General features: G+C 36.6%; 2 protein-coding genes across 2 annotated transcripts; both read right to left on the bottom strand.

Moving 5' to 3' along the window:
• Positions 1-2,360: 2,360 nt before the first annotated feature.
• LOC123553381 (uncharacterized) lies at positions 2,361-3,863 on the bottom strand. The gene is made up of 3 exons (XM_053542178.1): positions 3,737-3,863; positions 2,830-3,078; positions 2,361-2,477 (listed from the first exon to the last, which is right to left on the bottom strand). Exons 1-3 carry the CDS (start codon positions 3,827-3,829, stop codon positions 2,361-2,363), a joined length of 459 nt encoding a protein of 152 aa, XP_053398153.1. The 5' UTR covers positions 3,830-3,863.
• Positions 3,864-8,883: 5,020 nt separating this feature from the next.
• On the bottom strand, positions 8,884-12,622 carry LOC123551634 (putative inactive carboxylesterase 4). Its single transcript, XM_045340704.2, has 2 exons — positions 11,026-12,622; positions 8,884-10,739 (listed from the first exon to the last, which is right to left on the bottom strand). The coding sequence occupies exon 1, from the start codon at positions 12,561-12,563 to the stop codon at positions 11,367-11,369; it is 1,197 nt and encodes a 398-aa protein (XP_045196639.2). The 5' UTR covers positions 12,564-12,622; the 3' UTR covers positions 8,884-10,739; positions 11,026-11,366.
• Between the last annotated feature and the right edge of the window lie 1,018 nt (positions 12,623-13,640).

Raw genomic sequence — 13,640 nt, 5'->3', positions numbered from 1 at the left:
ACACAATGTCTTTTATCAAATAGTCACGGAGAACATACGCCCCGCCCGAGGATCGAACTCACGACCCCGCGATCCGTAGACCAACGCTCTTACCTATTGAGATGAGCGGTTGGGTTACCCTAAGTTTTATGTTTTACTTTATTTCATCTGGGTTTTTTTGTCACTCGCTGCCCCATCCCCACATTGTCACTCTTGTCTAACTTGTTGAAAATAGGGTAAGTGCGAGGTTTGCATGCCCTTAACACGTTTAAACCCAGTTTCTTTTATACTGACCGTTCCATGGCGGTGCCCCTGTTTTCAACTTCTTTTCTGTCCGTCTCGTATTTTGTGTTGCGTTGTCTTGTTTGTTGTTAGCGTTCATTTCCTCTTCCTCCTCGCTCCCCAATCCCCACCATTGCATTTGCACCCAGTCTTCAAAGTGAGGTATCGTGCCCACCATTACTTTGACCGCCGGCCGTTCTTATGCGGTGCCCAACTGTTTTTTGTTTTGTTTTTTGCTTATGAGTGCATGCTTATGTGTGCGCGCGCGCGTGTGTGCCTTGGGTAGTGTCCCGCTGTTTTTTTTTTTGCATTTATGGTAGCTTTGAAAAAGCAAGAAGTGAATCAGGTGGGTCTTCATAAAGACAAATAATCTGATAAGTTTTGTAATACTGAGTTGGAATTGTCGCCACTGTATTGTTAGTCTTTCCAAAAAAAGCCCTTTTCTGTTTATTGAACATTTACATCAGGTTTGGGAACAGTATTACCATGATTGTGCACCCCTTGTCGCAGATTTGTTTTTATATTGTTATGAAATTAACTTTATGTTGAACCTTTCTCCAGAGACGCAAGCATACATTATAATTGCATCGCAGGCAGACATTATAGCTACATCGTCCCGTGCCTTTGGAACATGATGGGAGGGGTAAGAGTGGAACTGGCTGCGCACCATAAACCGGTTTAAACTCTACAATGGTGGTTTTGCCACTAACCGTTCCAAGGCGGTGCCCCACTGTGTTCCTTTATTTGTTTTGTCCTGGTGTGTCTGCTTTGTGTGCGTGTTAGAGCATGTGTATGTGCGTGTGTGTCTTTTGTACGTGAGTGTCTGCGCTGCTGTGTTTTACGTTGTAGGGTAACTGTTATTAAGGAGTAGTTAGGGTCATACGTATAGGAAGTCTGATTCCTTTATCTATATATTTAAAACCGCCATTTTGTTTTTTGTTTGTTTGTTTTGGGTTTAACGCCGTTTTTCAACAGTATTTTAGTCATGTAACGGCGGGCAGTTAGCCTAACAAGTGTTCCTGGATTCTGTACCAGTACATACCTGTTCTCCGCAAGTAACTGCCAACTTCCCCACATGAATTGTAAGAGGTAGAGGACGAATGATTTCAGACACAATGTCTTATCAAATCGTCACGGAGAATATACGCCCCGCCCGAGGATCGAACTCGCGACCCCGCGATCCGTAGACCAACGCTCTCCCTACTGAGCAAATTGATTTTTGTGCAGTCAATTTTTGAAATTAGTCAGGCGTGGAGTTAATGGTGTACGGCGTAAGTAAGGTCAACCATATATACTTTGTATCAGCTGCTTTGTGGGAATGTCCCTGGGATTTGGATGAGTCAAAACGGGGGAATGCCTAACACGTCACCGACCATGAGTTCAGTATTAACACACCGTGATATTAATAAAAGACAATAAACGGATATGAAATCTAGATAACACGTAGTGTTCCAAAATTGAATACAGATGAACGCGTCCAGTGTTCTCTTCATTTAAAGTGTAGAAAATATTATGTTTATTTCTTTACCTGAAAAATCTTTAGTTCATTTGGACAATCATGATATTTGGACTTCGCAACATGTCAAAAGTCCTTGGCAGTACGTTTATGTTATTACGAAGCGCCACTGAGTTTGCTTCATAATAACGCAGTCCAGAAAAGACAGATTACAATGGAATCCCAAATGTTGATTTTATAGCTTTGGTTACTCTGTTCTTAGTTTGGGAGACTCGTGGGAAGGGGGCAAGCGGACAGGTAAGTCGGTTAATACTTTTTGCGATTCTACTTTCTTGCTACTGTTTCAGCGAGTTTGAAATTCAAAACACTAGATTCTGAAATCATTAGTCCTCCACCTCTGATTCATGTGGGGAAGTTGGCAGTTACTTGCGGAGAACAGGTTTGTACTGGTACAGAATCCAGGAACACTAGTTAGGTTAACTGCCCGCCGTTACATGACTGAAATACTGTTGAAAAACGGCGTTAAACCCAAAATAAACAAACACTAGATTCTACATATTGCTAGGATTCGGAAAAATGAGCCATTAGACATTCAGACAAAACTTTAATTTGATCAATGTTCATCAAAAAGGAAAACAAATGTCTAATGAAAATCGAAACGTGCAATCATATAATTCTCTTCCTGTTCAAGGTCCTGTATTATCCTGCCGTCAGTGTTCTTAACAAGGTGTTTGACAAACTCCCAGTAGATTGGCTCCTCCTAAAACATATTAAAACGACATAAAAAAGAAATTTAATAGATAAGGCAATTAACTGAACGAAATCGTACTTTATGATCACTCTTGGTTAAATATGTGATCATGTACCCAAATCTGACTAGCATCTAGAAAAGATTGTTTATTTAAGTTTAATACATTTTTTTTATTCGTGACGAATCTAAATAAACAAAGTCGATCGATGAGAAAAATCTAGTTTTGCAAAGTTCCTTTACACATTTTTAAACACATTTGTTTAAACAAATGAAACACTGGTAACTTCTGAGATAGAAAAGGAATGCACTAAGAAAGGAAATATTTTAGCTTCATTTTAACATTTGCACCTATTTTACTCACTTCCGATGTATATTCCTCAACCGAATCGGTATCCCACTCCATCTCCTCTAACAACTGAGCCTCTCTGTACGCCTGTTCCACTGCTTTTACACTCCTCTCTAGTTTCTCTCGTATTCGTTGTTTCTCTGTTTCCGCCTTTGACATGATAGATGGCACGTGTCTTCGGGGTTCATATGTTTGACTGGAAAACTGCTCAGGATGAGCTGACGGTATCAGTTCGTACCATATTCCACGGCGACAAATAAAGTACTGTAACGAAAACAAGTATATATTAACTTTCATGGTCTCTGTTCATGTCTCATAAATCAGCAGAGTTTCATAAGCATTTTCAACTAACCTGGAACACAAAAAAAATCCCAAGAAGCAGAATTTTGTCAAACACTGGCAGGACGCCTATATATACAGTCGGACCTGCATATTAACCCTTATGCTGGGCCTTTGCGACTAGTGTAGATCTTGATCAGACTGCACGTATGTGCAGGCTGATCATAATCTACACTGTTTGCCATTCAGCCAGTATATTTTGGTAAGCACTCTTTTTAAATGTTAATGGTACTGTCCAAATTGAAAGATGGACAAGTACATTTTTGAAATTTAGTAGGGTAATGTTTAAACTACCGAGCGAAGTGCTATTTTGATATTTTCATTGTGAAAATTCCAGAGGCTTTTCAGTCTAATATTCAGATATTCACTCACTAAAAAATATAATCATCCAGAGCAATTTTTTATAATTTGCTAAAGATCAGTTAGTAAGTCATTGAACACAGGGACTTTGTCAGTCTAATTCAAAGCACATACACACAGAAATACGATGACACAAACATATGCGTGAGGATGCCTTTGATGAAGTCTTTAAACTGCAGATGTTTGCTTAAAATAACAAAAGCAAACGCGCCAAAACGCTTACCCTGTCGTGAATTAGTATTAACAGTACTACGCCTAATCCGGGTACGAAGTCGATAGTCGTAAATTTGTTTCTTTGATGTAAAAAGCTGAACATTTTGATTATGTCTTGCTTTTAACTCCTGTGGTAGCTGTAACTTATAACAACGACGTCTTAATCGAGCGTCACAATTGACGTAAAGATTGTACGTCGTATGACGTATTTATTAATTTGACGTCGACTATCATTGGATCATTTTATGAGACTACTATAGTTTTAAAGATATCATATATTTTTTCGTTACATACTAAAGTCGAAGCACTAAGATTAACAGTTTCACAGTAAGGGAAAGTAAAATGGCAACGACACAAAAGTAGTGCTCAGCTTATTCAGATCTAGCGGGGTTTTTGTATAAAAATAATCCAAAAACACTGTTATCTTACTCAAAATTTACATACCCACATCTAATGAGATACCTGTATATGAGGCTATCAATTTTATATGCTCTTTTGGGAATTTCTGATGTCTTGAAGTTTTAATCATTTTACGTCAAATTTTAATTTCAATGAGGACGTATTACGCATCAGAACGTTAATGTTCCGCCCAACGGCTCATGCGTCGCCAATATTAATAAATTTTGTGTACATGTTTTAATTCACTATATTTTCAATATCTGTTTGTTTAAGCAAATTGTCTGGTATAATTGAGACGTTCCTCTTTCACCATGCGCGTTTTTCAGCTTTTGCGTCATTCAGTAATATTCGAAAAACGGTAATAAGATCTAAATTTCTTTTTTTCTGAACGAAGCATGTAAGTGTCAGGGCTCATTTTCTGAGTGAGATCACTTCCTGTCCGACGATAATCGTTTCGAATTAAAATCTATTTGACAACGGATTTTTCATGCGGATAGCAAAATTATTAAGATAAAAATCGGCAAAAAACTGATATACTTAAAATTATAGTGATTATATTATTTTTTTCTGGTGTTCACACATCTGTATACACGACAGAAAAAAACGCATACCTCAAATAAACCCATTTTTGAATGAAAATTATGACATAGCGTAAATATAAAGCATGATATTTATTGTAAATATAATGATGAAAATAAAATAACCATTCATAAGTACAAATATAATGCATGCTAAATTACGCACACTTTGAGTATGATATATGTGTATTGAGGGCCACGCAACATTTGAGCCGCGCCATGAGAAAACCAACATAGTGGCTTTGCGACCAGCATGGATCCAGACCAGCCTGCGCATCCGCGCAGTCTGGTCAGGATCCGTTCTGTTCGCTTACAGTATCTCTAATTCCAATAGGTTTTGAAAGCGAACAGCATGCTGGTCGCAAAGCCACTATGTTGGTTTTCTCATGGCACGGCTCATTTAGTGAAAATAAAATACGCACGAACGATGTCTGAAATAACATTTAGAATACATGAAAAACTTTTGCCAATCTACATCCACTGGCAGAATATGTCTATTACGCTACAATACCTGTAACCTTAAATTGGTCAAAAACAATCAAAATTTGCTGACTATTTTCCATATTTTATATCTTTAGATGTTGCATGAGATTTAGGTACTTCTTGTTATTCCTCAAATTAGCCAGTTCATAAACAAATGTTTTCAACTTTTAAAGCTATTGCAAAATAACACAAACACACGCACGGACAAACTGAATGTTTGATAAGTTCGTACTCTAAAAACCTTCCGAGTATGTGCCAGGTTACATGAAAAATAATTTGAACTGGCAAAATGCTATAACTGACTGACAGCTAGATGGACAGAAAGAAGAAAAGACACACGACTGGACAAAATAAATATATATATAATGTTGATATTCGCCAAAAACAATTAATGGACAACCGTTTATCTTTTATTTTACTGTATAAGTAGCTTATATCATTATATCAGAAAGATCATGGGTATCCGTGCCTTTTCTCAGATATTTTGGTACTTTTAAATTAAAACAGGTTTTTGCCAGGGGCGCTTATTTCTTTACTTTCCGTCGTCTTTCTTTTTAACAGGATTACATTTGTCTTTCATTTCGACAAAAATCAACCAGTTCGCTTTTTAATTACCGTCTGATTAATACTGTCTTAGAAATATTCAGCTGTCTGCTTAACACAAAGGAGAATCTGTAAGTAACGGATCGATCACTGCACAAAAAGGTTGTGCTCTAACAACTGTCGGAAATGTCTTTAAGCAACTTCATCGACTCCTTTTTGATGTGTTGTTCGTCGTATACAGTCGTCATTCCGAACCCACTCTTCGGACAATACCAATTTACCGTATTTACTCGTTTCTATATGACATCGGATATCGGCAGGGTACGTAGGTGTGTTACCGAGTTACTAACTAGATATTCGAGTTACGTATCTCAAAATTTCTAGTTAGGCCTATTAAGTCGAAATTTCTAGTTACCTAGTCGAAATTTCAAGTTACTTTCTCAAAATTTCGAGTGTCTTATCTCGAAATGGTTAGTTACTAAGTCGAAATTTTGAGTTACTAAGTCGAAATTTCGAGTTATGTATCTCGAATTTCGAGTCAGTAACTACAATAGTTTACGTTGATGTATAGGTCCTGGCTGGTGTATCCATCGGGTAGCCCTACAGGGCCATATGATTAAGATGACCGGGCAGCGTTTGCTCATAAAAATATCACTTTTTAAACCATGTTTAAGTCTGGAAGGCTTTCGACCTAGTTCAGTTTATACATAATTTATTTTAGGTCGATTGTGAAGGAAGTTCTACAACTTATATTAATCACTGTCGACACCTCATTCCTGATAGAATCCATCGCCACGAGGGTATGAGAGAAGAGGCCAGTTTCCATTTTAATGCTGAGCGCCAAGCAAGGGAGCTACTGGTACCGTTTTTCACGTCTTTGGTATGACGCAGCCGAAGATCGAACCCACAACCTCCCGCACTCGAAGCGGACGCTCTACCACTAGACTATCGAGGCGGTTTCGACCTAGTTTGAGATCATATGGCAAGGAAATATAGACATACCCTACATGAACGTGTAGTAATGAGTCTGACCAAGATGACTATTTGATAAACGACATTGTGTCTGAAATCATTAGTCCTCCACCTCTGATAATTCATGTGGGGAAGTTGGCAGTTACTTGCGGAGAACAGGTTTGGACTGGTACAGAATCCAGGAACACTGGTTAGGTTAACTGCCTGCCGTTACATGACTGAAATACTGTTGAAAAACGGCGTTAAACCCAAAACAAACAAACAAAATGACCAAGATGGGGTACCTGGATAGGTCTAGATTTTGAGGAGGATCATAGATGACCGGGAAGTATTCAAAATTAGAATATATTTTGACCATATCTGGACTGGAAGATTTTCGGCCTAGTTCGAGCACCTACCACCTGAACATACTATACATGTAAATGAAGATAATATCCTGGATACAGTTTGAAATCTGAAGTAGCTCTAGAGGCTATGGGGTAGGTCATACATTGACATGTAGGCCTATGATAATATATGTTCAAGTCGCTACGTTGACATGTACGCCTATGGTAATAATTGTTCAAGTCGCTACATGTTGGGTACAATATATGAATGTGTTGATAGATGATTCCACTTCGAAGAGTCAAACGCCGTCAATTACATTTTTAGCTCATCTAAATTTTTGAAAAAAAATGCAAGTTATTGTCATCACTTGGTCGGCGTCGGCGGTGGCGTTGGCTGGTTAAGTTTTATGTTTAGTTCAACTTTTCTCCTAAACTATCCTGGCACTAATGCTCTTCCGTAGCAGGGAGCAACACACACTGGTATCTCAGAATAGTAGTGCCTTTATTGAACAAAGTTTTCCAGGAAATGATCGTTTAAGCTTACTTCAAATTCTTATTGATGTAAATACGACACAGCTAGTAGTATTACGTAGATTTTTTCTCGTGACTTGCAACGTATAAAACTGGTTTTGGGAATGCTTATATGAATGTGCTATTACAGTCAGTTAGACATTGTTCAAGACAAGAAATGATTAAAATAGTTTGAAAAACAGTCCCTTTAATATTAATTAAAATTGACTTATGTTCTGTGTATATTTCGACCGATTACCTTTTTGTTACATAAAAAGATATCGAAAGACGAAGGTCGAATATCAAAATAATATTTTCTCACAATTTATACCCAAAAATGCACCACAGTCCACCATTGCATTCCAAAATTTCAAAAATGTCCGTGGGAATACCATTTTACCCCCTCACGTACCTCAAATATTTTGGACAAAAATGCAGCAGGGACCACCATTTCATATATGTATTTCAAAAATGACAAGGGAGAGACCCTGTGATTCCACTGTCAGGAGGGGGTTAACCTCCGCACCTAAAACTTAGGACTAAAAAATGCAGCAGGGGCCACCATTTTATTCATATATTTCAAACATTTCCAGGCGGACACGTCCTGACCTACCTAACATGAGGGGTTACCCCTTCCGTACCTAACCCAACTCGGCCCGCCAATGCCGCCTTCATTCTTTAACTGTTGCCGCTCACCGCACCCAAATGAAATATTTCTGGAACCGGGTCTGGTATACATACACTTTGTATTCTTAAAAGGATAGCTGACATCTGACATATTATTGTATTGTTTTATAATCTCAGATCTTTAGTGAATATAAATAAATTCTGAATTGACGGTTCGTTCGAATAGAAAGAAAAATGCTTCTAAAAACCCCATGCCACTGGTTTCAGAATGAGTTAACTCTACGTTTTATAAGAGATGTCTGAAAAATATTTGTCAAGTTTTCGTGTCGGCGGGGCGAAAACACGACAAGTAATGTATTTGTTGTGTTTTCGTGTTGGCGGGGCGAAAACACGACAACCTAATTTGTCAAGTTTCGGTGTCGGCTGGGCGAAAACACGATAAATAAAGGGGCCAACACGACATATTTACACCCGCCAAGATGAAAACTCGACAGATAAATTTGTCGTGTCGGCGCCCTCTCAACGTCGAGTTTTCGAGTAAAATGTGTCGTGTTTTCGCCCAACACGAAATGTCAGAAATCAGCCACCATAACTAATGTAACGCTGCGCGTGTTCCGTTAAGTTTCTTTGGGGAATATTTTAGCTCAAATTCAGTCTTTCTTTTATTATTATTTATTTGTTTCGAGTCCGCTTAATTTAGGGAATTAGCAAAATCCAGATTCTGTTTCTTTTTTTTATTCAGTTTTCAACAACAATATATGGATGTCCACATAACAACAATAATTTCTATAAACACAACTAAATTAATTAAATCTTTGTAATTATCTTGTCGGATATCTCGACATGAAACACAGAAGTATATATCCTTCTTATTTCGCAGGTAAAAATCTTCTGATTAACGGTTATCATTGAGTTTTATGAGGTTCATGACAACAATAATATTAACCAATGATATTGCAGTAAACCTACATCGAGGGTTCAATGCAATAAGGGCGTATCTACATATAATAATTATATGTAGGTATATACGCCCTTATTGCGTTGAACCCTCGACATGTCCCCTAGCAAAAAATCTCGCATACTGCGATACTTAGTGAGGTTTCACGTGACCAGGGACCTCTGTCCCTGCGTGTCAAAAGACTATTAACTTACTAAACAGATATTAAGATTATGTAATAAAATGCAATAAGACTATTAACAGACGTATAATAGCAATTAGTTTGACACTGCAAGATCTTATCAATGTTTAGTAAGAAATAAAACATTTTTATAATGACAGCATGTAAATTCTTTTTGTTCTTTTAAAATTATTGACAAAGTTCGAGTTTTTACATATACAACCATTTTTAAAACAAATTATTTGAAAGTTTTAAACATTAATGTCACCGCATGACACTAATCCTAATTTTTAGCGCGAGGTATTAATCGGAGAGTCTCTCTATTGATAATTTCATATTAAATTGATACATGAGTATGTTTTAAGGAAGATACTGTTCATTCTATGTATAGTTTAGTGTTTATTAGTAAGTTTTTATCAAAGTAAATTGGTCTGGCACGGCGCAGCCGCGCGACCAATTCAATTTGATAAATGTATACTAATAAACACTAACCTGTTAAGTGTTTGAAATTTTTTTTTGTTTACAAATTTAAGCTCTGCCTACTGTATGTGACTTACTGGGTTAATAAACGACTGGAAGTAAATGTTGATTTACCAAAATAAATTTCCTGATAATTTGAAATATACTGCAATGCCATTGGACAAAAAATAATTTCAAACACTTATGATTTATTAAGTCTTTCAAATGAATAAATATTTATTTATACACAAGTGTATACATTTTTAGTATTTACGTTTAAGGTCAAACTTTTTTTCACTTCCATCTTCAATTCTCTTTCATTGCAACATTTTTCTTAGTCACAGTAAACTGAAAAGCACGTTTTGAATTTTTCTCAATTCTTAATAAAAATTGCATAATATTATATCTCTGTTTTCCTGTATTGATTGCGTTGATTTAATACATATTTTGTGAATTTCTTACTGTTGTTTATGAACAGAAAGACGAAATTTAACTTGTTCAGTCTCCTATAATTACATGGCGCCCTTTGATGTAGACATCAATGCTTTTCTTGTACAATCCTAAATTTGGGCATTCCATTATTTCAATATAGTGTTTACATATTTAGCTGGATTTACAAAAGGTGGGAACTTTCTATAAGCAAACATTAAAAAATTTGAGTCTAACAACAAACTGTTATCTTTACGACCAAGAAAAATGTAGGTCGTACTAACGTCTTTAACTAAAATCCATTTGATACAAATGTTTTTTCTTATTCTCCATCACAGCTGCCATCTTTCACGCACGTTTCATCCTTGTCTTGTGACTTGAAATATGATTTCCCGGGTTTCACGTGCAGCACCTCTTCTCTAACCATTGTTAGGATTTCTCTAAACTTCAGTTCACGTGCACCTAAATAAAGCTTACTGGAATCTTCCTTGTCGAAAATCATGTATTCTTGTGTGTCCAAGTTGTATTTTGGCCACTGACGAACACTTTTAACTGGTTCGTTTGGATCACTGAAATTATAAAGAAACAGATAAGATTTACTGACATGACGTCATTTCCCGTATATTATGTTGCTACTGAAGGAAGGCATTGAGCCGAAACATGTCTGACGAAAAGATGTAAATAGAAATATTAGTGTTAGTTTTGATTTGGATTATTTAAATATTAATTTTACATCTGAATTGGCTGTAATTGATTAATCTTATTTATTTATTCATTCATTTATATGATAATACAATGACAAACTACACTTTACAAAGGAAAAGAAAGAAACGAAAATCATCTCGAATTATTTACCCAGATTTCGCAAAATTAGACCAATGAGTCATTATCCTTCGGGAAAGTTCCAATTCCCATTCTGGAATTGTATAATCTGGTTCCTTGATGTACATCGATGTGTAGCCTTTATGATATCCAAAAACAGGAGCCAGCTCGTCGCCATGGTTTCCCTTTTGCATCCAGCTTGGTGATGGTATTATATGCTTATCTAATAATGCATCGAACATGTAAGTGTAACTGTCACTGTTTGAAACATTTGCATGCAACTGACTGAACTCTACGAGAGGAATTTTGTAATTAGTGTCGGTTTGTGCATCCACGTACTGATCGCGTAATCGTATAGGGTCATCCGGGTTCTTCTAGTCTGTGTATTCGGAAATAAGAAGCTCGGTGACTGCTTCCGGTATTGGGGGGTTAAATATCAATGACGCAATAGAGGGGATATGTTGACTGTTCATCTCCTGGCGAGTAACTTGCATATCGTCACTTGCCTGTACAAATGCCAATCCATCATTTCCAGTGATACCGTTTATCAGTTTAAGAGATCTCAAAAATTCAATTTCTGCAAGATGTTCATTTCTTGCTCTTTTATATAGGTCTGTTGGATGGTATTTCATAAATTCGCCATCAATGCTAGGAAAAAGCGCTGTCTTCGTTATTTCATCCCTACTGCCACTATAAGCGGCGTTTTTCATAACATCTGTAATACTCTCCGGAGTAGCTTTCACGAGACATTCGAAGATATGATCTACAGTATCAGTTTTACATCCTATTTTTTCAGCGTAGAAATTTCCCGCCTCCTTGTGGTTAAGTGGCGATGTTACCGTTTGGGAAATTGTCAGAGAACCACTTTGAGCGATGACACCACGAAACAGTTCCCTATTTTTAGGATATATTGATTGATGTTGAACAGCGACAGAGCCTGCAGACTGGCCAAAAATTGTGACGCGGTTTTTATCCCCACCGAAACTAGCAATATTTTCATTCACCCAGACAAGAGACTGGTGTTGGTCCCATAAACCAAAATTTCCAGGAGCACGTGGATCATCCAGATCAAGAAATCCAAGTAATCCAAGGCGATAGTTAATTGTCACAACAATAACATTGCCGACGGCTGCCAAAATATCGCCGGGATACATAGCAGCTTCCCCAACCGAAAAGCCACCTCCATGCATAAAAACCAAGACAGCATGTCCCGTAGACTGGTCCGGATCTTGCACCGGGATGAATATGTTCAAAGATAAACAATCCTCCGACGTATTTTGAATCAAACCCATCCAATCAAACTGGACACAAGCGGGTCCAAACTTTTCCGCATGAAACGTTTCTACAAATGGACTATGCGGTTCAGGTTTCTTGAACCTCAAATTGCCAACAGGAGGTTTTGCGTACGGAATGCCGAGGTACCTATCAACTGCATACTGTTTACCTTGAAAATTCGTATTTTCTCTTAATCCGGTAATTTTCCCAACTTTTGTTTTCACAGCAGGTAATTCCTCTGCTAAACAGCATAAAGCCAAAGCACAAACAACACAAATGAAAATATTATCCATCATTGCTGTGTATTTTCTTAATAATAGTCCTACTACGAATCGATTTTGCTATTTATACAGCATGCTAAAGGTAAAAATAGAATACTGTACGCTAATTTATGAACCGTAAAATAGAATAAAAATAGAATACTGTACGCTAATTTATGAACCGTAAGATAGAATAAAAATAGAATAATGTGCGCTAATTTATGAACCGTAAAATAGAATAATGTGCGCTAATTTATGAACCGTAAAATAGAATAATGTGCGCTAATTTATGAACCGTAAAATATCGGCTGATAAAATACCTTATAAGGGTGTGCAAGCATGCGTGTTGAGGTTTACAAATTACCATTTAAGGAATACAAATTTCGCCTGATATATACCAAATCTTTACAAATACATTGATTTCATCCTGTCTGATTGTGGATACCAATAAAATATTAATAAAGTAGAGATAGACCCTAACATTTTCATTGATAGAAATACATCAAATAAAGTCTAGAAATTGATTTCCAAGTCCTTGAAATTAACAAAAATGATTTCACAAATGTGCAGTGTATGATAGTTTTGCTAATATCAATAACAGAAATTTTAATATTTAATTCAAAGTTGTGATCCGCAAAGAATGTCAACTCTTGCCTTAGGCTAGTACTTTAAAGCAGAGATATCTATTAGTTTACTTCCCTTGCAATTACACAATAGAGTAGAAAACGAAAACGGTTTAAAACACAATATTAAACATTTTTGCACAACAAAATTATTTAGGATTTATTAATATGTGTTTGATTTACCCCTGAAACACTGGTTCCTATGATTTTGTCAATTTACTTATGGTAAAAATTAACTTTTAACAAGCCGATAATAAAATGAAATACCAGTAAGTATTTTATAGTGCAGATAATACAGTGTTGCTTGAATCAAAATGTCACAATAGAAGCACTTTTGTAATACAGAACACCTGGTAGGATTAGTAAAGGTGCAATTATATTGATCTCTATTTCCTATGCCTAAATAAAGGTACATTAGAAGTTAAAAACATTAATAACACGAACATTTAAACTACAGCATGTTTATATTATTGTTTGACTGTTATGGTTC

This window comes from Mercenaria mercenaria, chromosome 4 (assembly GCF_021730395.1).
Source record: "Mercenaria mercenaria strain notata chromosome 4, MADL_Memer_1, whole genome shotgun sequence".
In the NCBI taxonomy this organism is placed as follows: Eukaryota; Metazoa; Mollusca; class Bivalvia; order Venerida; family Veneridae; genus Mercenaria; species Mercenaria mercenaria.
This window is presented reverse-complemented; position numbering and strand designations above follow the sequence as displayed.

Excerpts from the sequence above, each read along its gene's own strand:
- LOC123553381 (XM_053542178.1), bottom strand. The coding sequence starts at position 3,829 with ATGTTCAGCTTTTTACATCAAAGAAACAAATTTACGACTATCGACTTC. Across the intron at positions 3,079-3,736 it reads TAATACTAATTCACGACAGG|TACTTTATTTGTCGCCGTGG; the intron begins GTAAGCGTTTTG and ends TTTTCGTTACAG. Across the intron at positions 2,478-2,829 it reads TTGAGGAATATACATCGGAA|GAGGAGCCAATCTACTGGGA; the intron begins GTGAGTAAAATA and ends AATATGTTTTAG.
- LOC123551634 (XM_045340704.2), bottom strand. The coding sequence starts at position 12,563 with ATGATGGATAATATTTTCATTTGTGTTGTTTGTGCTTTGGCTTTATGC.